The sequence below is a fragment of the Rhododendron vialii genome, chromosome 7a (assembly GCF_030253575.1).
Source record: "Rhododendron vialii isolate Sample 1 chromosome 7a, ASM3025357v1".
NCBI lineage: Eukaryota > Viridiplantae > Streptophyta > Magnoliopsida > Ericales > Ericaceae > Rhododendron > Rhododendron vialii.
Genome location: NC_080563.1, coordinates 13,282,806 through 13,308,319, shown reverse-complemented (window position 1 = coordinate 13,308,319; position 25,514 = coordinate 13,282,806). Strand labels below are relative to the sequence as shown.

At 37.1% G+C, this 25,514-nt stretch overlaps 1 protein-coding gene across 3 annotated transcripts in view; it reads left to right on the top strand.

Annotated features, from left to right (window-relative positions):
* LOC131332065 (aspartate--tRNA ligase 2, cytoplasmic-like) overlaps positions 1-25,514 on the top strand; it is a 53,298-nt gene that overhangs the window by 26,026 nt on the left and 1,758 nt on the right. Inside the window, exons 1-9 of one of the 3 annotated variants that reach the window (XM_058366121.1) lie at positions 15,143-15,804; positions 16,517-16,627; positions 16,815-16,928; positions 18,039-18,329; positions 18,422-18,532; positions 19,302-19,355; positions 21,223-21,288; positions 23,103-23,182; positions 23,327-23,442. In XM_058366121.1, the coding sequence (XP_058222104.1) occupies positions 15,298-15,804; positions 16,517-16,627; positions 16,815-16,928; positions 18,039-18,329; positions 18,422-18,532; positions 19,302-19,355; positions 21,223-21,288; positions 23,103-23,182; positions 23,327-23,442 (1,450 nt within the window). In that variant the 5' untranslated portion in view covers positions 15,143-15,297. Of the gene's footprint in view, positions 1-15,135; positions 15,805-16,516; positions 16,628-16,814; positions 16,929-18,038; positions 18,330-18,421; positions 18,533-19,301; positions 19,356-21,222; positions 21,289-23,102; positions 23,183-23,326; positions 23,443-25,514 lie in introns of those variants that run through there. The other 2 variants (XM_058366123.1, XM_058366122.1) reach the window with 2 other exon arrangements.

Here is a 25,514-nt window from a genome sequence, read left to right as displayed (position 1 = left end):
GTGTGTGTATATATATATATATCCAGTCTGGTCCGGTTTATTTCTGATTGGAGGGAGGAAAAATAGACTGAACCGACTTTTTCGGTTTGGCAAAAACTCAAACCGGACTAAATCATTTACCTCTAGATCGAGAAACCAAACTATTGAAACTAAATCACCAGTTTGGTCCGGTTTCTGTTTGCGGTTCAGTTTATTACTGGTTTTTATTTTCACCCTATGCATAAAATTTAGTTAATAAACAAGAAACCATCTCTATACTATTAATTGAGGAAGGAGAGGAAAGATGATGTCATTACCAGGAAAAACAGGAAATGAGATGTGATGAAGCTTCCTTTCAAGGGTGGAAAGTTTGACAAGTTTTCAATAGTTAGTGAATTCGAAAGGTCCTAATAAAGCCAATGTTTAAGAAACATTCATGGGGAGGCGTTTTGGGTCAAAGGGCTGAGGGTTCAATAGTATAAGTACATAGGAGTATGTTGTAAAGCTAAGTGTAGAGTCATCTCAAGCACCATTTTCATTAGTCAATGAGTGACTCCAATTTTTATACTTACGGTGGACCAAATTTAAATATGTTTTTATTCGTCCACGTGGGTGGTCAATATACAGAGAAAAAATAAAAAAAATAAAAAGAAAAGAAGAAGAAAGTATACAGGAGTAGTAAAAAGATTGAAGGCAATTTAAAAGATGGGAAAATTTCAAAAAAGCCCCTGAACTTTCTGACAACTTGCAAAAAAACACCTGAACTTTCACTATTAACAAAAAAACACCTAAACTTTGCATTCCGTTAGCAATTAAACCCCTGCCGTCCAATTCCGTCAATTTTTAACAGATGGAGCTAACAGAAGGCGTTAACTTTTTATTTTTTTTACTTTTTAATTCAAAAATTACTTTTAACTCTTTCTTTTTTTTATTGGTAAATAAATATACAATAAAGTTCTTTTTTTTATTACTATTTATCAAAAATTACTTTAACCATATTTTTTATTTTCAAATTTTACCGCCCCCCCCCCCCCCCCCCCCCCCCCCCCTTTTTTTGCTTATTAGAATCAACTCCACACCACCAATTAACCCCACAACCAACCGCCAAAGCCTTAGCCACAATTTCAGAAATTCAAAAGTTCTTTTAACCTCCTCTTTGTAACCTTTTCTTTTTTTTAGTACTTTTACTTCCAAAAATTATTTTTAAATCATTCTTTTTTTTAGTCATAAATAAATATGCAATAAATAGTAAAAATGGGTTAAAGTTATTATTATAAATAGTAAAGATTAGAGTTAAAGTAATTTTTGATAAATAGTAAGAAAAAAACTTTATTTCATATTTATTTACTACTAAAAATAAAGAGTTAAAAGTAATTTTGGAAGTAAAAAATATAAAAAACAAGAATGCTAAAAAAAAGAGTAATTTCGAATTTCTAAAATTAGAGCTAGAGCTTTGGTAGTTGATTGGTGGAGTGGGGTTAAAGTTCTAAAAAAAAAAAGAGGGAGAGAGAGAGAGAGAGAGAGAGAGAGAGAGAGAGAGAGAGAGAGAGAGAGAAGGGGAAATGTACAATTTGAAAGTAACAAAAAAGATGGTGGTTAAAGTTATTTTTGTAAATAGTAAAAAATAGAGTTAAAGTAATTTTTGATAAATAGTAAGAAAAAAAAAAGAACTTTATGGCACATTTATTTACCAATAAAAAAAAGAAAGAGTTAAAAGTAATTTTTGAATGTAAAAAGTAAAAAAAAATAAAAAGTTAACGCCTTCCGTTAGCTCCATCCGTTAAAAATTGACGGAATTGGACGGCAGGGGTTTAATTGCTAACGGAATGCAAAGTTTAGGTGTTTTTTTGTTAATAGTGAAAGTTCAGGTGTTTTTTTGCAAGTTGTCAAAAAGTTCAGGGGTTTTTTTGAAATTTTCCCTTAAAAGATCTTGCATATGAGGACGGATGTATGATCTTAATCTTGTACAAGCAATTAAAAAATTTGTAAAAATTAAACACTTAAATTTGGGAGGGCGAACCTACGGTATTTAGAACATTTTAGTAATATAATTCTATCGTAATACCTATGCTTTTTTAGGAAAATTTGATGTGGACGCGCAATCGCCAGTCACTAATACGGTAATACTCAATCCGCCCCTTGTGTCCCTCACTACCTACAAAGTATAGTTGCTTGCTAATTTTGTACAGGATCAAAAGTCTTATGAAACTGTTTTAGCAAATCCTAGTCTTCAAATTAGTTTGGATGGTGTCGGTTTTGATATTTTTCAACAAAAATCCTGAAATCAATTTGATTCATTACTAGGAGGGACAAACTATTTTGTACAAAACTTTCAAAAAGGCACTTCAAATCAACCCCTCTCTCTCTCTCTCTCTCTCTCTCTCTCTCTCAATATAGTGAACAAGAAGTTTGATTTTATTTTTAACTTTTGTACATGCAGAGGGTTCTTAAAAAGTTATTTAGGCACCATGAAGCAATTTTTAATAGGTACGATGAACTAATTTTCTCCGTATTATTGCACGAAATGCAATAATAATGAGTCTTGGCTTCAATGAAGTTAAAGAGGGGGGGAAATTTCAAAATACCCCCGACCTTTACTCTAAATTTCAATTAGACTTCTAACCTTTAAAAAAAAATCAATTTTACTCCCAACGTTATCTTCCGTTAATCAAAACGCCCCCTTCCGTCCAAATGACTAACGGATTTTGTTAAAGACTCCATTAAATAACGTTCCGATCAAATTTCGATGATCCGAGCCGCTCAATGTAATCAGAACGTGATTTTAAGGGTACTCGCAAAAAATCAACAAAAAAAAAACTGAAAAGGGCTTCATCTGAACAGTTTTTTATTGAACAGTTCAATAAAAAAGTGTTCAGCTGTTCAATAAAAAACTGTTCAGATGAAGCCCTTCCCAATCTTTTTTTTTTCGCGAGTACCTTTAAAATCACGTTCTGATCATATTGAGCGGCTCGGATCATCGAAATTCGATCGGAAAAGAAGGGTGCGGGCTGAAGCAAAATTTGGATGTCCTAACTTAAACAAAATTAAGATCAGTCCGCACATCCTCTTTCCAGATGGGGCCTCTAGCCCCTCTTTGAATTTGTAATAATAATTCTCTTTCTTGAGTTTAAAAAAAAAAAAAATTACAGTTAAAAGCTAAGGCTAGTTCAAGCTGAAACATGCTGAAAAGAAAAACTTTAGGTTACTCATTTAACAATCACTTCGTTCTTTAAATTTGAAAATAGTCAATTCCTATTAATTAGTTGATCAAAGTCATGTAATTTTATTTAATTTGAAAGCTGAAATGATCTCGTTCGTTTACTTTTAACTCGAATTGACAACCCGTTAGAGCATCTCCAACCCTACTATTTACTTTACTTAGCAAAAAGTACAAAAAAAAAAAAAAAAAGGGGTACTCCCTCTGTCCCATTTTTTATTGTCTATTTTTGAATTGTGTGCTATTTTTTAATTACTTATATCTTTCAATCTATAATATTTTTCATAATTTTGAAAACTTTGTATTATACAACTAATCAAGATCTATCAAATAATATCCATATTGCATATTTTTTATGATCCACATTAAAAGATATAGACCAAAGACATAAAAGAGACAAATAGAATAATGGATAATGAAAATGGAACGGGGGGATTACATCTTTATTTTGTTTATTCACTTTTTCATCTATGTATTCCAACCATACTCTCTATCTTGACTATCTATTCAAACTATATATGTTCTAGTTTGTTCATTTGTACCAATATATTTTATGGTTGAAGCTAAAAATATCACTTAAATAAAGCAAAAAATTACTCCAAAAATATCTCAAGCAATAGCAAATCATAAATTTCCAGTAAATGTCACCAAAGGGGGGGTGGTGGAATTAAGATAAATGAAGGACTGAAATTCAAGAAAAAAATTGTACTCTCTCCATCCCAAATTGGATGACAATTTTTGAAATTTGTGTCATTTTTCATTACTTATATCTTTCAATCTTTAATGTTTTTCACGAATTTGAAAACTTTGTATAATAGAACTAATCGAGAACTATCAAACAAGATCCATATTGCACATTTTTTGAGATTCATATTGAAAAATATAAGGAATTGAAATTGGCACAGATTTCAAAAATTGTCATCCAATTTGGGACGGAGGGAGTAGTAATTACGTAACCTAATGTCCAACCAAAAGACAAGGGAGGAGAGAGAGATGTTTTGGTGGGAGATCCTAATGTGGCGAGGGGAAAGGCTGGCTAGTACTAGCCAGTCAAAATGGACCTAAGCAAGATAGCTAGTGGGTTGGAGTAGGAAAATGCATTTGGGCTAGCTATTGTTGCTAAGAGGGCCCAAGTAGCAAGTGGGGATAGAAATCTCCATTTCATAAGAGGATGTAAACCCCAAGAAAATGAGTGCAATGGCAGAATAGAAGGCGTGAATATTTTTTTCTTGCATGCAAAGGAAGTTTTATCAAGATAATTCTACTAAACGAGTCCATTGTGGGCTCTACTGAGCATTTAATGTAGTAATCTGAACCGTTCATTTTGTAGGGCCCATAAATTAATAAATCAACGCAAAAAATCAGTTTAATCGGCCCATTAATAACAACATCAAAAATTGAATTCTAGCTTACAAAACGTATGACCTAATTTTGTCACTAGTTTTTTATATTTAACTGTCCATAACCGTCTATTTCATAAATTAGAATTTAATTTTTGATAATAATATTGATGTCAAGTTGTTTTTTTTTTTTTTTTTACGTGAGTATACTACTCTTGAGGGCTTTACAAGACAAATGGTTCATATTACTACAATGAACCGTCAATAGAGCCCACAATAGGTGAGAGAAACCATGGGGTTTCGAAAGACTTTAAACTCTTTAGTAACAATATGACTTACTTGATACTTTCTTTATTTTCGCTTTATCCCTGAGCAAATGTCATATAACCCTTTCATTTGTTAAAAATGAACAACTGAAGAAGAATGTTGTAAATCCAAATAAGTAGAGAGGAATAAAAAATAATAATATAACGCAATAAACTGTGAAAATTACTACCCATAAGGCCATAAAAAAAGCTCTATCATATATGGAAATCCAATAAAAATAAAAAAAATAAAAAACCCCCCATAAACATAAGGGAATACATACTCTATTATCAACACAAATCCCATACTCATTAAAAAATTTCCAATTGTATTATTAGCTGAGATCAGATCAGATCAGATTGACACAACAGGCCTTCGGTACATGAAACAGAACAAACACAAAAAAAAGAGAGAAGATAAAACACGGGGGAGAACAAGTACTAGTAAAACAAAGAGTCATTGTGAGTCATCTAAACTTGACTCGGGGTTCAACTCTTCTCCTTCGACTCTGAAAATTTATTATTATTGGGTTCAATCAACTCTTCTCCTTCGACTCCCAAAAAAGCAAGTGGTTTGATAGCATGCATGCACCCGCACTCTTTACAGTGGGAGAAGGCCTCCCCTGTTTGTAGAGACGGGAGCTGCGAAGCACCGCCAGTTGATTGAGCGTGTTACTCGAAAATGATCTGCAACCATTCTCTGTTGGATCCAGCTCCAGATCACTTCAAATCCGGAGCACAACATCTCCCTGTTCGAAAACAGGAGGTACAGAAAATACAGAGCTAGAGAAACAGAGTTATGGAAAAGAACAGAGGCCAGTGATACAGAGAGGATCGAACCAAACAACCCCATTCCACCGCGACCCATTTGTATAGAGCTTGGTTTGAGCTCGTACGCAATGCAATACAAGAGCAAACTGAAAAGTGCAACCCACATGGCTGTGGGGTGTGTTTGGAATATAGAATCGGCACCTTGATATCGTAGTTGAAGGAAGTTAAAGAGGGCCGAAATCAGAAAGGCGAAGACGGTGTGGCGGGTTGAGGGCACGGGACGTTGTTGCAAGATGTTGTAGGATGTTATGTTGATGAATACAACATTGATCCTTCCATTGAAGGTCCTACTTGTGCTTTGTCTGAACATTATCAGAGAGTTGTCCGGTCTATATGTAGAAAGTTGGATGGGATGGGAATGAGAGAGAGAAGTAGAGAATGTGAGACTTGTATAGCTGAAACGGGGTTGATTTTGCTTTTTGTAGTAAGAGTTCAATGGTGGAAAAGTCGTCATACGAAATTATACTGCATCGTCTGAATTGCCAAGTTTGGGCCTGCTGTGAGGAGTCGGCGAGTTGTAGTCTGGGGTGGGGCCTGGTGCAGCTGAGCCTGGGGTCCATGGATTTTTTCTCGGGTTCATGACCGAACCTATCGCTGGCTTCTAGTAATTTTTCTCCAAAATTCCTTCTTTATTTTTTTACCAGAGAAAAAGAGTGGAATGAGACGATCAACGTAGCAATTCCAATTGGGTGTAACAAAAGGGGCTTTCTATTCACTATGCAATGTCCGGTTCGAATAATAGCTATTGTCCGTGAGGACAATTCGTTACCACAACACCACTTAGGTACAAAATAACAAGGGAACAAATCACTGTCATTGCCAAGTTTGGGCCTGATGTGAGGGTCGGCGAGTCGTAGTCTGGGGTGGGGCCAGGTGCAGCCGAACCTGGGGTCAATGGATTTTTTCTTCATGACCGAACCTATCGCTGGCTTTGTTAGTACTTTTTCTCCAAAATTCCTTTCTTTCTTATTTTTTTATTATTGGAAAAGAGTGAAAGGGAACGACCAGCGTAGAACCTCCCATTGAGCGTGACAAAAGGAGCTCCCTACCCGCTATAAAATGTTCGATTCGAGTCATAGCTATTGTCTGTAAAGATATGCCATCACCACAACACCACCTAGGTACATGATGACAATGGAACAAATCACTGTCTTTGCCAAGTTTGGGCCTGGTGTGATTGGTAGGCGAGTCGTAGTCTGGGGTGGGGCCTGGTGCAGCCGAGCCTGGATGAGATCAGATGCAATACAACAAACCTTTGGTGCATATACACTAAAGTAAAAACACAAAGGGGATGAAACAGGGGAGCAACACAACAACAGATGACAAACTTATCAGGCTCCCCTCCTCTCCTTACTCCATCTCTCCAAGTATCTTACAGCGGGAGAAGGCTTCCCTTGTCGGCATAGATGGGCATTACGAACACCGCCAATTGATCCAGCATATTGCTCGATAAAGGAGGAGAACCATCCTCTGACGGACCCAGCTCCACAACACTTCACTTACGGAGCACATCATCTCCCAATTCGAAAATAGGATGTACAAGATACGAAAAGAATCGAACGGAACAAACCCATTCCACCACGACCCACTCATGTAAATAAATCTCTATTCAAGCTCGTACGAAATGCAATACAAGAGAAGACTGGCAAATGCGACCCCCATGGTTACGGGGTGTGCTTCGAATGGAGAAACATTACAGTTGCCCAGATAGTGCAGGTAGAGGAAGCTAAAGAGGGCCTTGATCAGATCAAAGTCAAAAACGGCGTGCTCGGGAGTGGGCATGATTATGGGGTTGAGTGTTGAGATAGAGCAGAGCATTGTGGACTATAGGGCTATAAACGAACCGAGCAGCTCGCGAGCTCGGTTCGGTTTGGCTCATTTATTAAACGAGTCGAGTGGAGTTGGGGCTTGTTCGACAAAAGCTCAGCTCGTTAAGAGAGACTCGGCTCGATTAACGAGACTCGTTTAGTAAATGAATAAGCGAGGCTCGTTAAGGTTCGAGCCGAACTCGAACGAGTTTTTGGCTCATTTAATAAATGAGCCGAGCTCGAGCTCGACAAAGCTCGGCTCAGCCCGTTTTATAGCCTCGGTGTGGAGTTATCTCAAGCACCATTTTCATTATCAATGAGTGACTCCACTTTTTATATGTTCCATGGAGTTTTTCTATTATTCCACGTGAGTAGTCAATATCTTTTGCTATACAGAAAAAAAAATGCAAAAAAGATACCGTAGTTTGTAATTACTACCCGTGCCTCAAACAATTGACATATATACTGGGCTCACGTACAACACCGCGACCCTATCAAACGATTCCAACTATGTGAGACCATATTCGTTGACTTTGTTAATTTGAGTTGGCAAGTAAAAAACAAATCTACAACCATTGTTGGTTATTACCTAGAGATTAAATTCTTTACACCGCCGGTGTAAACATTTGTTTTATTCAAATTAATTATATTGCGTCATGTCGTCATATTTTATTGATTGGGACCACTGTTTTGCAACATAGCGCAATGTAATTGATTTGGTGGAAACAAATGTTTATACCGGCAGTATAAAGAATTTATTCTCTATTACCTTGGGCAATGAGTGTTTTGTTTCTGATTGAATACCTTAGCCTTCGGATAAAAGTAGCACCTACGTTGGATCAACGAATAATGGGTGTCCAAATAAAAGAATAAATAAGTTACCGTGAGACAATTATAAGAGATAATGTACCATTAGCAATTTTTTTTCCATTGAAATGGTAATGCTTTAATTGTTAGATCGAAGATCGAACCCAAGCAAAAGATGCACTCGTAAAGAAAAAAAACGATATTAGAAATAGGGAAGCCAATGCCATAAAGGAAAAAAATGGTTGTAGCTTGCCCAATAGGGGTTCCAAACCCAATATAAAAAAATTTATGTTGAAATAGCAGCCCCCAATACCTTTGGAAATTGAAGAGCTCAATCAACACTATGTCATTCAACTAATAGAACTGATCCATGTTACGAAGCCTCTCAATTACCAGTAATTTTAATCTCCGGCCTCACTATCTCGAGCTATATTATTCAATTCCATTTTTATGAGGTATTTTACAAACACTTTGGATGCAATAAAATCAGAAACATTTGCAATTCCTAAAGTCCCAATTAAAACCTAAAGCATAAAAAAACAATTCATGGAATAAAAAAACTAAAAGAAAAAATCTTATCTAGAAAGAATACATGGAATAAAAAGGAAAAGAAAGGTTCAATTATCAGTCAAGTCCAATCCCAGGAATATGATATCGCACAACCAAAATCAGTCATCCATAACCCAGGAATAAAATGATAAAACCTTAAAACAAAAAATACTCTTTGTCGAACTCACCGTTTAAAAGTCCATGCGAGAGGTCAGCCCTGTCAAATGACCGAATGGAAAAGAGAGGAATAGAAAGCATCTCAATTTTTGGGAAATATAAATCCCTTAGATCTCTTGAAAATTATCTCATCCCTGCCGTAAAGAGGAAATCTTCTTCCATACGGGGTTTGAATTTTGAACAAGAAAAGATAAGAACCCTTGGATCAAATGAACATCAAAATTCAAATTCAATCTCCTCTGTTTAAACTGTCATGGAGGACAGTTATGAGAGAAACATTTTGCAAAATCATTGTGTATTGTAATACAGATTGAAGGCAATTTAAAAGATCTGCACATGAGGACGGATGCAAAGATTTTAGGGAGCGCTCATGCTATTGACTAAACAGTATTTTTGTTATTCTCGGTATTTAGTTCAAAAATACCTATAATTCAAGAAAATTCATTTCCTTTAACTAAATAGACTAAATGGTAATTGTGGTATTTTTAATGCAAACAAGTGGTATTTTGGCATTAGTACTCTAAAGACATAAAAATATAACGTGAACTCACCATTAATCTTAGGTGGGTGGAGTATTAGCAATAAAAAGTTGTTAGAGTATCTCCAATAGCCTCCTCTTTTCCTTATTCTCGCTTGAGAGGAGAGCCAAACCCTCAAAACCTCTCACCCAACAGACTAGCTTAGAGCTTGGTATTTTGATCGGGAGCTACAGTACCACGCCACAAGGGGCAAGGCACTGTTCACTCGGTTCTCTCTCTCACTCTGCATTGGCTCTGAAGTTGTTGGCTTCGTTGTTGTCGCCCGTTGGCTCCAGCAAGCTGTGGGATTGGATTCCGTTGGGGTTTGATTCAACCATCATTTGTCCGTCGGAAGATGGGACTTTGTTGGTTGGAAGAAGGAAGCATGGGATTCCGGTGGGTTTGTGGATTTACTGATTTTGATTGTGTGTTTACTAATTTTGATTGTGTGTTTACTGATTTCGATTGTGGGTTTCTTGATTTCAATTTGTGGGTTTATTAATTTCGGTTAACAAATTTCAATTTGTCGGTTTACTGATTTCGATTCGTCCGTCGGAATCGAAGTTTTGATCATTGGTGAGCAGAGGTTGTGGATTCTGTCCAGGTTTGTTTCCTGGTGAAGCTCTAATAGTGGATTTTGGGTTTTGTTTTCTGGCGAAGCCCTATATTTTGGGTTTTGTCCTTTTATTTTTTATTTTTAAAGGAGTTTTGTAATTTGAGTAGGTATGTTGGAAGAGAGATGTATTTTGTGACTAGTTAAAGTAGAATTTTAGTGTTTTAGTTAGACAATTTGCTTAGAATGAGATTGAGGCTATTGGAGATGCTCTAACACATAATGAATTTGGCGAGTGAACCAACATTTGAATATTGTAATAAAAAAATGCTATCATAATGCCCCCCTCTTCTTTTTTTTCAAATTTGAGGTGGGTAGTCGCCCTTACGTCCATCACTTCCGTCACAATATACCGTAGTGATGCGCACCCAATATTGTAGATATTTGGTGCGACTAGTCCCGTTTTATGTTGCTTTAACTTGCATTTATCTAGCTTTTATAACGATATTGCACGTAAGGTGTGTTTTTAGTGTTTTCAGGTAAAACGTGCAAATAAGGCGCATTTCAACGCCATGGATGGCCCAAGTGCTTCCAAGTACCCGAAGACCCTGTCGGCCCCTTAAAATCTGTCTAAGTATGGAAAAATGACTTTCAGAAAAAGTATCGATTCTCGAGATTAAAAATGGCGGTAATTAATCCTTGAATTTTTGTAAGAGTAACTACAAAGTTACAAGGTTTTATTTGAAGAGCAAGGTCATGTTTTGAGCCATTTTCTCTTGCGAAAAACGTGCAGATTTCCATTTTACACTAAAAATGGGGGGTTGACATTTTGATTTAATTGAAATCTTCAAATTCTGGTAATGCCATTGTTTCCAAATGGGGGGTACTTTCTTATTTTCATTAAATAAATTAAAGTAAAGAAAAGGTAAAAGAAAGGTTTAAAATGTAGTCTTTACTTAAGTTTAGAGAATGAAAATAAGGTGCTGAGATGCTGTGGAAGTTGCTGGGAGCCGTCGGGTGCCAAGTTCTGGAGGCTGACTTGAAGAACCAGAGATAAGCTCTGCGTATCGATACGGATTAAGCGCTGTATCGATACGCGTTGGTTATCTTTCCAAGCAGAGAGTCCCGTATCGATACGGCCATAATATGTATCGATACGGGATTGTTACGGGAGATTGGCCTTTTCAGCTTAACGATGTGGTATCGATACTTTGCTTATTCTGTATCGATACGGAGAGCTTCCGACCAGATATTTTGCTACTTTTTGGACTTTCCATTTATGGAATAGTTGCTACTTATAGTATGTTTTTAGATATTTGAGGAGAGAGAAACCCATTGTGTATAAATAGGGGTCTCCTCTCTCCCCTTTGTTATCTAGGTCTTTAATAGCTTTTAATTTTCCTCCATTAATGGTCTTTCAAGCTTTTCTAGTGTAATTCCTTAAGAACTCAAGTAAGTAATTCTCGTTTGTTAATTTCTCGTTTATTAAAGTTGTTCCTACGGACTAGATCTTTTATAATATCAAGTTTGTTTTCGTTTTCATCGGTTAAAAGTCATGTCTCGTTTTTATGCTTTCTTTCATGCTTTAGCTATGTGTGAGTAGTTGATAGGCCAAGTCTCGGGGTAATCTTTCCCGAGGACTTAGGTGGTTATTTGGTTCTCAAACCTTCGGGCTTAAAATCTTGATTTTCGGAATTTCATTAATCTAGCCTTTTTGGTCTAAGCGAGGCGTGTTAACTCCTTGGTATGAAGTTTAGTCAAGCGGTCTTGGCAAGCGACATACCGAGGGCTCGTGGCCCCCTACGTGTTAGATACATTAGCAAAAATAGGTTGATTTAATTCCGGTTAATCACCTCTTTTGATAAACGTAGTCATTAAAGCTAAATCTTCCGGGCGTGAGCACGCGGTCGTGGCTCTCGCCTGAGTTATATTGAGAACCGGTAACGGCTAAAGTCAAGGGTTAGACGATCCCTAGACTTGCCTCCTTTTAGTTTATTAAGCGTTATCCTAGTCTTTTGCCTTCGCAATTTTCATCGTTTCAAAGCAAAACCAAGTTGGCCGTCTTAAACGCCACAATCCACCATATAAAACCTACAATCCGATTAAGCTACATTCGAATTCTCTGTGGGTACGATCCCGGACTTCCGGATATTATGCTACCAACGACCTAGCCCTACGCTTGGGGTTTTCAACCTTATATTTGAAGGCGAGGTTTGAAGGCGAAGCACGTAGTAACTTTGCTAATTTTGTACAGGATCAAAAATCTTACGAAGCTGTTTTTTAGCATGCAAATTCAAGTCTTCAAATTATCTTTCTTTTGATGGTGTCGGTCATTATAATTTTCGGACAGAATTCCTAAATCTTCATTACCGGAAGAGAAATATCCGTCATTCGCATTGACGAACCATTATTGATAGTGCGTAAAGTTCTCTTTAACATTCATGCCCATCAAAAAGCATAAAAAAATTAATTCCACTATTTCATGGTCTAGGCCATTATATTTTTGGTTCAAGTATTTGATTTGTCTTTCCAATAAGTTTACGAATCTGTATCTAAATTAAAAAGGGAAAAAAAAAACCAAGAGTTGAGCCATGACTCCCAATTAATCATCCTTTTTTTTAAATTTTCTTACGAAATTTTGTACTCTCAATTAAGAGTTGGGAGGGAGAGACGTTGGAGGGAGCTTGTTCCCAATTGGCTTTCACTCCTTGCTCTTGAGGATTATCGGGCCTCTGGCCCCTCTTTGATTTCATAATAATAATTCTTTCTCCCGAGTTTAAAAAAAAAATAGCCCCTAAATAGAAAATTTTCTATTCCCATGACAAACTATTTTTTGAAGAACTTTCAAAAAGAAACTTGAAATCAACCACCTTCTCTCTCTTGAAAAAAGAACTTTGACTTTGTTCGAACAAGAAACATATTCTTCTTAAGTTCTTGGTTTGCGGATCGAATATTCTTTAGGTGATAGAGGGTTATATCGTTTTTTTAGTGCCACCTCCAAATTCAAATTTTAGTTCCACCATTCTACGCATATAAAGAAAAAGGAAAATGAACTAATGAGGGAAAATGAACGGGGCCTAATGAGTTGATTTTTTTTAATAGGTTCTGTTCCACGAAGGGTTCTAAAAAATAGTACTCCCTCTGTCTCTTTTTAAGTGTCTTGCTTCGTAACTCTAACTTATTAAAAAAACATAATCATTACACATTTCATATCAACTTTTTCCTCCACTTTCCCTACTTACCCATCATCATTACACTTTTACTCACTAACTTTTCAAAATAAAATCTACTTTTAGGGACAAAATAGACAATACACCAACTTTTACCCCCCTAACTTTACAAAATGGACACTTATTAAGGGACAGCCCAAAATGGTATACTGGACACAAAAAAAGGGACGGAGGGAGTACTTATTTATACTTTTCAAGTTTAAAAATAATGGACTTATTAAAATATTTTTTTGTGTGTAATATGAATTCTGTTTGATAAATCTTGATGAGATCCTTTAATTTGTGCAAAAAAAAATAGAAAAATTATTTTTGAAAATATGTTATTTTTAACTATGAATTGTAAATAAATACTTACTTTTTAAGAGTCCTTAACGGCACAGAACAGGGCCCGTAGCAATAGTGTAATTCTCCAAACATACAACAAAAGGGTAAAATGGGACTAAACACAAGTTTAATTGCCAAATTGTTAGTCAGCTAACGGAGAGGGGAAACTGAAATGGAAAAGTGAATCATAAACGAGGTCAGTGCTATTTCAACTAAAATAGGGGATGTCAGTCCAAGTCCAGTGAAATAGTCAAAAACCTCAGGGAAGGTAAATGTAATTTATCCTTTTATGGAGTACCTTTTACTCTTTTAGGAGTCAGAAATGCTACACACACATACAATCTGTGCACAGATTGTGCACAGATTTTGTTGTGGAGCTTACCACGGGTCTCACACAAATCATCCGAGTCGTTCATTAAATGTAAAATATTTTTTTAAGAGTCCCCGTAAAAAATAATCTCAATCCGATACCTATAAATGCTCGATCCAATCGTATAACTTTTCATTATCCAAAAATCTGAATGAAAAGTTAGATGGTTGGATGAAGTACCTATAGGTATTGGATTGAGCTTATTTTTTACGGGGACCCTTGAAAAAATGTTTTACATTTAATGAACGGCTTGGATGATTTGTGTGGGACCCGTGGTGGGCCCCACAACAAAATCTGTGCACAAAAATCTGTACGGGTAGCAGGACTCTTTAGGTGTATTCTTTTCTAGAGCTGTGCTATCCACACAGATTTCTATGCACAGATAGTGCACAGATTTTGTTGTGGGGCCCACCACGGGTCCCACACAAATCATCCAAGCCGTTTATTAAATGTAAAACATTTTTTTAAGGGTTTCCGTAAAAAATAAGCTCAATCCAATACCTATATGTGCTTCATCCAACCATCTAACTTTTCATTCAGATTTTCGGATAATGAAAAGTTATACGATTGGATCGAGTATCTATAGTTATGGGATTGAGATTATTTTTTACGGGGACTCTTGAAAAAATATTTTACATTTAATGAACGGTTCGGATGATTTGTATGGGACCCGTGGTGGGCCTCACAATAAAATCTGTGCACAATCTGTGCACAAATTGTATGTGTGTAGACTTTCTGTCTTTTCTATCAGAAATGCTACACACATACAATCTGTGCACAGATTGTGCACAGATTTTATTGTGGGGCCCACCATGGGTTTCACACAAATCATCCAAGCCGTTCATTAAATGTAAAATATTTTTTCAAGGGTCCCTGTAAAAAATAATCTCAATCCGATACCTATAGATACTCGATCCAATCGTATAACTTTTCATTATCCGAAAATCTGAATGAAAAGTTAGATGGTTGGATGAAGCACCTATAGGTATTGGATTGAGCTTATTTTTTACGGAGACCCTTAAAAAAATGTTTTACATTTAATAAACGGCTTGGATGATTTGTGTGGGACCCGTGGTGGGCCCCACAACAAAATCTGTGCACAAAAATCTGTACCGGTAGCAGGACTCTTTTTCTATCGTCCACAGTTTCCCCTGGTCGCCAGACGATTTTGTAGGTCTAGGGTTTTATCATCCGTGGTTTTACCAAATCTCTCCTTATCAAAACCCTAGTGGAGTCGTCCTGACAATCATTCCCCAAATTCCTCTCTCTCTTTCTCTCTCCTCGTTCCAATGTCGTCCGACGCTCCAAACCAACCGAAACCAGAAGGAGACGGCGTCAACGTGGATGCTACGCAAAGCAAGAAGGCCGCCAAGAAAGAAGCCGCCAAGCAGCAGAAACGCGCTGCAGCGGCCGCCGCCGCCGCCGTCACGGCGATCTCTCTCGACGCCCCCGACCCCCTCGCGGCCCACTACGGCGACATCCCGCTGGAGGACCTCCAGTCGAAGTCCGTCACGGGCCGCGAGTGGACCGAGGTCGGGTTGCTGACGGAGGGACTTGAGGGCCAGACGGTGCTCGTGCGGGGCCGGGTCCAGACGGTCCGCGCCGTCAGCAAGAAGATGGCGTTCTTGATTGTCAGGGAGAAGGGGTTCACCGTGCAGTGCGTGCTGTTGGTGTCTCCGGACGTGGTTAGCCTTGGGATGGTGAAATTCGCGACGGGGTTGAACAGGGAGTCGTACGTTGATGTCGAAGGGACTGTTTCTGTGCCTAGTAGCCCAATCAAAGGTGCTGCTCAGCAGGTATATACAACAAAATACGCGGCAATGTTACTGTTCCGGATTTGTTTTTTCTTTTTTGATTGGCAAAGTAAATTTCGTTATTATTAAGATTTTGCATAGCCAAGGACGAACCGATGAATGGACGAAACCAGGCGACTGCCTATCCAAGTTTTAAGTTTTTGCAAACGAGCCGAGCTGAGCGGAGCTTTGGTGTGTTTACTAAACGAGCCAAAAACTCGAGCTCGGCTCAATTGTATAGCTCAATTGTATACGAGCTGAGCCTAGTTTGTTCATTAAACGAGCCTCTTTAAACAAGCCGAGCCAAGCTTTTTCGAGCCAAGCTGAGCTAATGAGCCTGAGAAATCGAGAGAGCTCGATTACTAAACGAGGCGAGCCTCGCCGAGCCTCGAGCTGTTCGTTTGCAGCCCTTTATTCTTCATAGTCAAAGTAGTATTTTGTGAAATGTTTAAAATGATGTTGGTTCACTCACCCCGCATTTTCTTTTAAAATCTAATACCCACTCGAAATTCTATAACAGATGATGTCATCTCTTAGGGATTTTCTTAGCAAATTTGAATTTTGGATGATGTCATCTCTGTTGGCATTATAGATATTCATTGGCATGTGGCAGGAATTTTGGGGTTTTTTTCTTCTTATGATGGGTAAAGTCTGGAAATGACTTGTGAATTTTTTTGACAATAAGTAATTAAAAGAACCTATTTTGACATCGCAGGTGGAAATTCAAGTGAGGAAGGTTTACTGCATCAGCAAGGCAGTGCCTACCTTACCTATTAATATCGAGGATGCTGCACGTAGTGAAGTTGAAATTGACAAGGCTTTGCAGGTATATCGGTTTCGCATTTTCTTTCACACGTAACGTATTGATTGCTTGTAGTTGATGACCGCTATATATTAGATCGTATGGTAGCATTTGTGGATATTGATAACATGCTCTATGATTGTGATGCATTGTATTCATGTGCTTACTGCCTTATAAGGTGTTTGTCAATTTTGTTTTTCGATGTGTGTAGGCTGGAGAACAGCTTGTTCGTGTCAATCAGGATACCCGTCTAAATTTTAGGGTTCTGGACCTGCGCACACCTAGTAATCAAGGGATTTTTCGCATTCAATGCCAAGTTGAAAATGTAAGTTTGCATTATGTGGTTTATATTCTTCATAATGCCCATCCCTCTGTCTTCTGATTTTTGTTGACATGTATAGCACGGTTTCTTGAAATGTTTAATAATATTGTTGTTAGCAAAGAACGGTATGTGAAGTAAGTCATCCTTTTGATAGAGTGGTTAAGAAATTATTGCTGGTGGCTGTTGGATCAGGACCATCAGGTGGTAAAAAAGTGGGGGTGACCTTAGTTCTACCCCAGATATAAAAACAAAAATAGATGAATGAGGTAAGGTTATTAAAGAAAGGACTCTATTTTCATTCTTGCTTTAAATTGCGAAGGAATTTTTCCGGTAGGATCTGTATCCAATGCATAACTTCTTCTTGTTGAAGAGGACTGTTGAATGTAGTAAGTAGTAACTTATTATTAAAGGATCCTGAATACTTTCTTGTCCTTACTCATAAAGGATGGCGAAGCAACATGTATCAGACACATGACTAGTTGTTGGGGAGTGATTTTAGAGATGGAGATTTGTAGATTATGGACTCCCATGCAGTCCAAAGAGGATAGCTGAGATATAACAAAATATTGTTTTCCTTCACGCCAATGTTCAAGAACTTAATAGTGAGCCTCTCTTTAAACATGGTACACATTTACTGTTAACAAAGTATGAAATAGCATGGTATACCTTAAAAGATTATGCGGTTACTTTCTAATGATGGAGATAAAACAAACTACAGCATTGGTTTTTAATCGAAATTACTTCATTTATCCTCGAGTTATTAGAATTGACTTTCCGCCACGTTCTTGGGCGGAGACGGAATCTGAATTTTAACATAGGGGTAGCGAGCTTATATAACTTGGTGGGAAATTTGTTTTTGCTCTGTGTTCTTATTGAGGTTGCTATCAACTAGGCTATTTTTGCACAAGTAGTAGGTTAGGCTTTCTAGGCTATTTTCGTACAAGTTTTATCTTTATTGTTGTCGTAATTACCTCTGTGTGTATGACACGTACTTGTTGTTTAGAGCTGTACATACCAATTTGCCTTTTTCCTTTCATTGTTGTTTTACTTAGACCAGAGCACATGGTATGATTGCTAGCCTGGTTTTTTAACTCTGTTTAAACTGTTCTACAGATATTCAGGCAGTTCTTACTATCTGAAGGCTTTGTGGGGATTCATACCCCAAAGTTGATAGCAGGTTCTAGTGAGGGTGGCTCAGCTGTTTTCAGGCTGGACTACAAAGGGCAACCTGCATGTCTAGCTCAGTCACCTCAGCTTCACAAGCAAATGGCAATTTGTGGTGATTTTGGCCGTGTTTTTGAGGTAGGTCCAGTTTTCAGAGCAGAGGATTCCTTTACCCACAGACACTTGTGTGAGTTCACTGGTCTTGATGTTGAGATGGAGATCAAGGAGCACTATTCTGAGGTAATTGAATTGTCAGTTTATGGTTGTAAGGATCACTAAATAATAAAGGTTATGACCTTTTTGATGTTAAGGTGCCTAACTTTTTCATGCAGGTGATGGATATTGTGGATCGCTTGTTTGTTGCACTGTTTGATAGTTTGAATGAAAGATGTCAGAAAGAGCTTGAAGCCATTGGAAAACAATATCCATTTGAGCCTTTAAAGGTCATAATATCATATTTCTGATTATGTGAACCATTATCAATGTGCTGCGGATATTGATGTTATTATATGTCTGCATGCAAGAAAGTTAACATAAAGATTTTTATAATCCTATTAGGTGGGTATACTCCTATGTAGCGCAAATACTTCTATATGGGAGTTGTGTCCATATTGGATGCCGATTCTCCTCCCATACTTGCAGATACATATTCCTGAAGCATCAACTATTTGAATTTATTATTATTATTTTTTGATTTTTGAAGCATTGGATCTCTTTTGGGTACTCTTGGTCACGTATCGGAACTTGATGAAATTTAGATTGTGGCACTTCTTGCATAGTATTGGAGTAAATTGTTAGGAAATAGGAATACAGATAATTATTAATGGCTAATACTTTATTTACTTTTTAGAGAGAGGAAAATCTATTAAGATGAAATTTGTATCAATGTTTTAAAGTTGTTTAATACACACTCATTGTGATGTGTTCCATAAAATTGGATTTCAACAAGTAACCGTGTAAACATGTGCAGAATGCTTTTGCATTTGAAGAACACAAAACAGTTCTCACCATACTTGCATTATACGTAATATAATGGTAAAGTATTGTAATGATAGTTTGTAGTCTAACATATCTGGGCAGTACCCATATCCTATTTTCTTAGAGTTTCTTGAAACACCGTATCCGTAGCTTATCGTATTCATATCCTGTGTATCCATGCTTCATTGATGTGCTCTTGTTTGTGCTAACTATTGCTACTGATTGGCTATTCAGTACTTGAGAAAGACCTTACGACTTACTTTTCAAGAGGGGGTCCAATTGCTGAAGGTAAGAGTTCTCGTCCTTCTTCTCCATAGAGTAATATCACTTTAAAGGACTTGGAAGTTTGAATGTGCATGTGCTGAATTTTTACTGCATATCAAAACTAGTGTGGCAGGTTGTAAGTCATTTCTCCTTTTCTGCAGGGAATGTTCTACATTCTTGTATGAAAAGTATACAGTACCTAAGATTTGAATTTAGAAAGTTCATTAAATCTCACATGTTGGATGAACAAATACACACCTCTAGAAAAGTCGTGCATTTGCTCGAAAAAGCTGGGTTACAAAAAAACATACAAACTTGTCTGACCAACAGAAGTAAATAAAAAAAAAAAAAACTGTATAAAGAAGAAAACTCTACAGAAACCACCTTGAAAAAGTATGTTGTACTAGTAACTTGATGAAGTTTGGACTGGTTGAAGTTTAGTTAGAAAATGCAACTTACGAGGAAGTGTGATGCCCATATTTTTGGGTAGTCTATACATTTCACTAGCCGAATAGTTCAAGGGCCAGTTTTCAGTTCTTTGGCTGGAGAGAAATGCTTGAGTTTTGGGATGTGGATTTTGCAATTTATCTTCTTTTTGGTCAGCTATATATCACTTTTATAAGGGATTCCTTTGTTTTTGAGTAAAGGATTGGATATCAGTATGTGATTTGTTATGGTGTTATTTTTCCGTTCTTGTTTCTAGGTGGACTTTTTGTCCTCCTTAAACTGTTATACTTCCTTGTTTCGTGTAATTTCTTTTGTTGCTCATTAAAAAATAAAAACAGAAATAAAACAAATCTAACCTAGTAAGACGCAGATTCCTTGGCTCTCTTCTCACTGGTGGTGAAGCAGGCCGAAACCTGCAAGATTGGGATAGTCCCGGGAAGCCACTCGACCGGGGGCAACAAAAGTCACTCGACGTTGCTAATCGCGGAATACACTCACGCGATCAAGTCACACACTTGATTATTGGAGGAATCACTCACTCTGAAGCAAGAAATATTTGCACAATATTTTCATAAACTCACAACTCTCCCTTTTCATTCATTAGAACTAATATAAATAGGCATTACAAAAGAGGACTCTTCAAGACTCAAAATAAATGCTCGACATTTCCAACACAAGCCTTTCAAATACCTAGACCACTATTAACCAAAGACGCAACTTACTAGATAGTTAAGACACATAATACTAGATAGTTAAGACACATAATAAATGCTTAGACCAAAAACTAAAAGACACTTCAAAAAATAAGTAAGATAACTCTTCATTTCCCGATTATCATTATTTTGCTCCTGCGTCATACCCCCTTTCTTCAAAAGAACTTGTCCTCGAGTTTAACTTCCCACGGTCCACGGGTTGACCAATTAGCCTTTCCATCCTTTGCTTTTGCCTGAGATGTTGCTTGAATTTTGGTTTGTGACCAACTCGCGAGTAGAACACTTTCATGACTCTTGAAAATTGGCCATCAACCATCTGCAATGGAAATTGTTGGGATGGTTCAGTTGCATGCAACTCCAAGTTATCAATCATTTCATGACTAACAACTCCAACTCCATCAACTTTTCTTTTTCCCAAAATTGAAGTTGGCTTCGATAGTAGAGTGTGTGAGACTTTTGGAGCAGATAAACTTTATTGTCTCCTCATGTCCATCATAGTTGAAAGGTTTGGAACACTCAACTATCGTCTTTCCAGTTGTTATCGAACCGGAGTATTGATGTTGTTTGATGATTAAGAATCCTTCTTCAGTGTACTCATCATAGATTGGAGGCAAATTCCAATCCACCAATGGTTGTGAAATTGTAGAATCTCCATCGAAAAAAATTCCTTCTAACGCATGATCTTTCCTCGGTCTTTCACTTATTCGCAACATTTTATCTCAAAATGACAGGATAAAAACTCAGCAGGGCAGGATCACCGCTCTGATACCAATTTGACGCAGGCCGAGACCCGCGAGGTTAGGATAATCCCGGGATGCCATTCACCGGGGGCAACGGAAGTCACTCGACGTTGCTAATTGCGGAAGACACTCACGCGACCAAGTCACACACTTGATTATTGGAGGAATCACCCACTCTCAAGCAAGAAATACTTGCACAATATTTTCATAAACTCACAACTCTCCCTTTTCATTCATTAGAACTCATATAAATAGGCATTACAAAAGATGACTCTTCAAGACTCAAAATAAATGCTCGACATTTCCAACACAAGCCTTTCAAATACCTAGACCACTATTTACCAAAGACGCAACTTACTAGATAGTTAAGACACATACTACTAGATAGTAACACATAATAAATGCTTAGACCAAAAACTAAAAGACACTTCAAAAAATAAGTAAGATAACTCTTCATTTCCCGATTATCATTATTTTGCTCCTGCGTCAGGTGGATAAGTTGTTGGCCGTCGTGGCATGACAAAATGATTCTGAATTTGTATGATGTTGAGATGGTTGGGGTTGTCTAGGATTCTATCTGATTTCCAGCTTTAAATTAAAAGGATATTTCCTTTGGAGATAGGCATGGATATACTAGATATGGATCTGGCATGGCAAGGTAAACAACATGCCAGGACCTGAAAATTTGTATGGAACACGAGAATCTTGTTCGAATCTATTGACTTTTTGATTGACAAATTCAGTTTTTATGGAGAGTTCAAGTTATTTTGCATGAACTTAAACTTGGTCCAAATCCATGCTTTATTGTCACTATATCTCTGTTCATAAGAAAATGGGCCCTGAATACAAAAACCTTTGATGATGTGCTCTGTTTTGTTTTGTTTTGCAATTGTTTTCTGGAATCTTTGTGGAAAGGTTACACTCTTTGAAGCACAGACACTCTTAGGTCGCCGTATCCGCATTTTGGACAAGGGGTCATGTGGGGGACACATAGGGGACATGGCACGTGGTGTGTCCCTTATATTAATTTAGCTTTTAGAGGGACACACGGGAAACGGCTGGGACACGTTTGAGGACACAGCGAGGGTAGAAGTGTAGTATTCTTTTATTTTTTGAGGGGTAAACATGTTCTTAATCGGATGTTTGGGCATTAGTGTAATCAAACCTATATAAGCCCAAGTTACCAAAAAAAAACCTATATAAGCAATCCTAAATGATTGATAAAACCATATCGATCGAGTGAGTCTCTCTCTCTCTCTCTTGAAGCAGGAAACCCTAAAAATCTAGATTGACGACAATTGAACCCCACTATCCTTGAAGCAGTCTCTCTCTCTATCAGTCTCTCTCACTCTTGCGATGTATCTCTCAGACTCTCCCTCTCTCGCTGTATACATTTACACATATGATACATATTCAATTTTTATATCTATGTTGCTTTGTGTATGAGTGTCTGTCTTACATTTTATTTTTTCTGTGTCCCTCACCATGTCCGTGTCCCCATTTTTTTAGTAGTCCCGTGTCTCGTGTGTTCGTGTTAGTATCCGTGCTGCATAGGTCACACATCTCTGGCCAAGGTTACATGGAGTGGATATATGCTGAAGTAGTTACTTCTAACTCTTTGCTTTCCAATCTTGACATACTGCAACAGGAGAAGATATTCTAGCAACTTTTTTTCTTTCCTGATAGGCTATATTCTAGTAACTAGACAGCAAAAAATGCAATATCAAGCGAAAACAAATTTCTTAATCAAGATATTTCTCAATAACTTTGCTTTGAAATTTCTCTGATGTTCACTGCTGTCCTTAAATGAATTCATCCTTACTGCATCCTGCATTTTTGAGCTGTAATTCTCGTATTATATGTTTCTACAGGAAGCTGGCATTGAAATTGATCCTCTAGGGGACCTGAACACAGAATCTGAGAGAAAACTGGGGCAACTTGTTTTGGAGAAGTGAGTTATATTTTACTTACCGACATTTGACTTGTTTTCCTTACTTTCCCGTTCTTATTTTTCTTTCTGTTACCTCTATGGCTCTATCTGAGATTGTCATCCCATGAATCAGTAATCAATGAACTGGATTTCTTCTGAATATAGGTATGGCACTGAGTTCTATATACTTCACCGCTATCCACTGGCCGTTCGACCATTCTATACCATGCCTTGTAGTGATGACCCTACTTACAGTAATTCATTTGACGTATTCATTCGAGGTAAACATTAAATTGTGGCATGTTTTCATAGAATTATAAGTGTTTTGTAATAAGTTTCGGTGTCATTGTATTCACATTAATATTCCCAAATCACAATGTTTTGTTCCACTGAATGTTATGTTCTCTTTTCTCGCTATTAATGAACTTGAACGTAGATTGTTGCATGGAAGAAAACAAGAATGCCTAGATAGTTCGGTATGACCACAGGACGTGGATATGATACGATATATGCACGCTGACATGCCTTTAATAAAGTAGTTACAACACTAAGATCTTAAGTTTGAACGTAATATCAGCTTGGTTTTCTGTTTAACATTACGAATACAGTATTTTACATTCTAAAGCAATTGTAAGTTTTGAGCTTTTAGGATTTCTAAACTAAAATGGACAAAGGAGGGACTATATTTGTAAATTTTCACTATTTTATGTCATCGTTGGATCTTATGTTATTTTCTCCAAATGAACAATGTGCTTCAGCTTTCATGTGTGTTTAGTGATGGACTTTAAGTGTCTAGTGCGGGTACGGTTTTGATGTTAAAAATATATTAGAACATATGTGTGACACTTGCCTAGAGTGTCAAATGAGTGCCTTTATCCAACGAGTGAGACAAATCAACCACTTAGAGATGCCAGTTTTTGTTAGGAGGATGCTGAACTATGATGTTGAATAGTTGTGTTTTAAATAGGAAATACCTTCCGCATTCTTTTCAATCCATATGTGCAGCTTAAGAAGCAATGATATGGACACAGGACACACATAGAGACGCTTATTGTTTTTTTTCAAGATTTAAAACATGGAGAGGCATTGAATGTACATTATACTCATATTCATCACTCTGACTACATAAAAGATAATGACATCATTTCCACCAAATGAGGATGAGAAACATAAATTGCATTCAACGTTATGAAGATAAAAACAACAGTCTCTAAAAATGTATTAATATACTAAGCATCCATGGCAATTTTGACCCTAGTCAACTTTTCGAAATTGTGTTCTGACCTCGTAATGTGTTCCTTCTTTGACTTCTTAGCCAGTCCCAGTGTGTCGAACACACTTAAATTTGGGTAAATATTGAAGCGTTGTCAACATGTGTTGAAACATAGTTGTGTGAGGCCCCTATACTTCTTAGCGTATGAGCCCTTTGTAGCACTGACACGGACCCAAACATAGAAACATGACTCTGGCACTCCATGTTTGAAGTAAAAATAGTAGAGAGAAAGGAATAATAGCATAAAAGTACCTTATATGCCTTTATTCTCATATGTCATTACGTGTTTCAAAATTTGTGTGAGTTATTGCAGCATTCCCAAGAGTTTTTGTATGTATGACACCTCCAACATGTCTCGCAAGTGTCCATTGTGTACTAGATTGTCTCTGGAGTGTCCGGCGAGATGTAAGTGCTTCATAGCACACCCCCCACCCCACCCATAGGAATTACTGCTTGATTGGCCCGTTGCTCTGGCTACTAAGAACCTTTTTTAAATCGTAACGATGATTACCTGTATGATATATACAAATAGAAGAAATACAGCAATGTTGGAATTGCAGACATTGTGGGCTCTTTCGGCTATTTAAGCCACTTGGCTTATTTTTTTGTCCTTTATTCAAATTTTTTTTTGGATTTGTTAGTTTTTCGTCGATTTTTTGAGGATTATTGCTTTGCCATGACGAGAGGAATCTAAAACGTAAAAAATTACGATCGAAATCCAATTTTTTTTTAATACTAAAGACGAAAAAATTGGCTTATTGGCTTATTTTCGCCTTTATTCAAAAAATATAGATTTTAATCGTAATTTTTTACTTTTTAGATTCTTCTTGTTATAACAAAGCAATAATCCTCAAAAAATCGACGAAAAACTAACAAATGCGAATTTTTTTTGAATAAGGAAAAAAAAATTAGCCAAGTGGCTTAAATAGCCGAAAGAGCTGTGTCTAAACTCACTTTATCCCATAAGCATGCATCTCAATTTTTATTGCATATGCATGTTCATAAATGCACTCAAACTTCGTCATAGCTGTTACCATGAAAGCCATTCCTAGAAGATTCCTAACAACTAACAAGGGTCTT